Source organism: Crocuta crocuta, unplaced genomic scaffold (assembly GCF_008692635.1).
Source record: "Crocuta crocuta isolate KB4526 unplaced genomic scaffold, BGI_CrCroc_1.0 scaffold139, whole genome shotgun sequence".
Taxonomy (NCBI): domain Eukaryota; kingdom Metazoa; phylum Chordata; class Mammalia; order Carnivora; family Hyaenidae; genus Crocuta; species Crocuta crocuta.
In genome coordinates this window covers 8,237,512-8,237,807 of record NW_027533258.1, presented here as the reverse complement: position 1 = coordinate 8,237,807, position 296 = coordinate 8,237,512, and the positions used below count along the sequence as shown (strand labels likewise).

At 57.8% G+C, this 296-nt stretch overlaps 1 protein-coding gene across 1 annotated transcript in view; it reads right to left on the bottom strand.

The window, feature by feature from the left end:
* Positions 1 to 65: 65 nt before the first annotated feature.
* RCVRN (recoverin) overlaps positions 66 to 296 on the bottom strand; it is a 6,266-nt gene continuing 6,035 nt past the window's right edge. The window contains exon 3 of the mRNA XM_077746545.1: positions 66 to 181. Within this exon, the coding sequence (XP_077602671.1) occupies positions 66 to 181 (116 nt within the window). The remainder of the gene's footprint in view (positions 182 to 296) is intronic.

The following is a 296-nucleotide window of genomic DNA, read 5'->3' as shown; positions in this document are numbered from 1 at the left end:
AGGGGTTGGGGGGAGACCCCTTGGCCCCTGGGGAGGGGGGAGGGGAGAGGGCTGAGAAGCTGGCCTCAGGGTTTCTTCTCCTTTAATTTTTCCTTCACTTTTTGAGGCTCAAATTGGATCAGTCGCAGAATTTCCCTATTGGCCAGGGTCCCTTCGATGAACTCTTCCTCCGTGAGTTTGTCTGTGCGGAGGGGAGAGAAAAGGGTGCCGTCAGGCTCGGCTGTTTCTAGCTGCTGTGTCCCCGTGCGGAGATATCCACCAGGAAAACACGGGGTCTCAGTGCCCTGGGAGGTGCC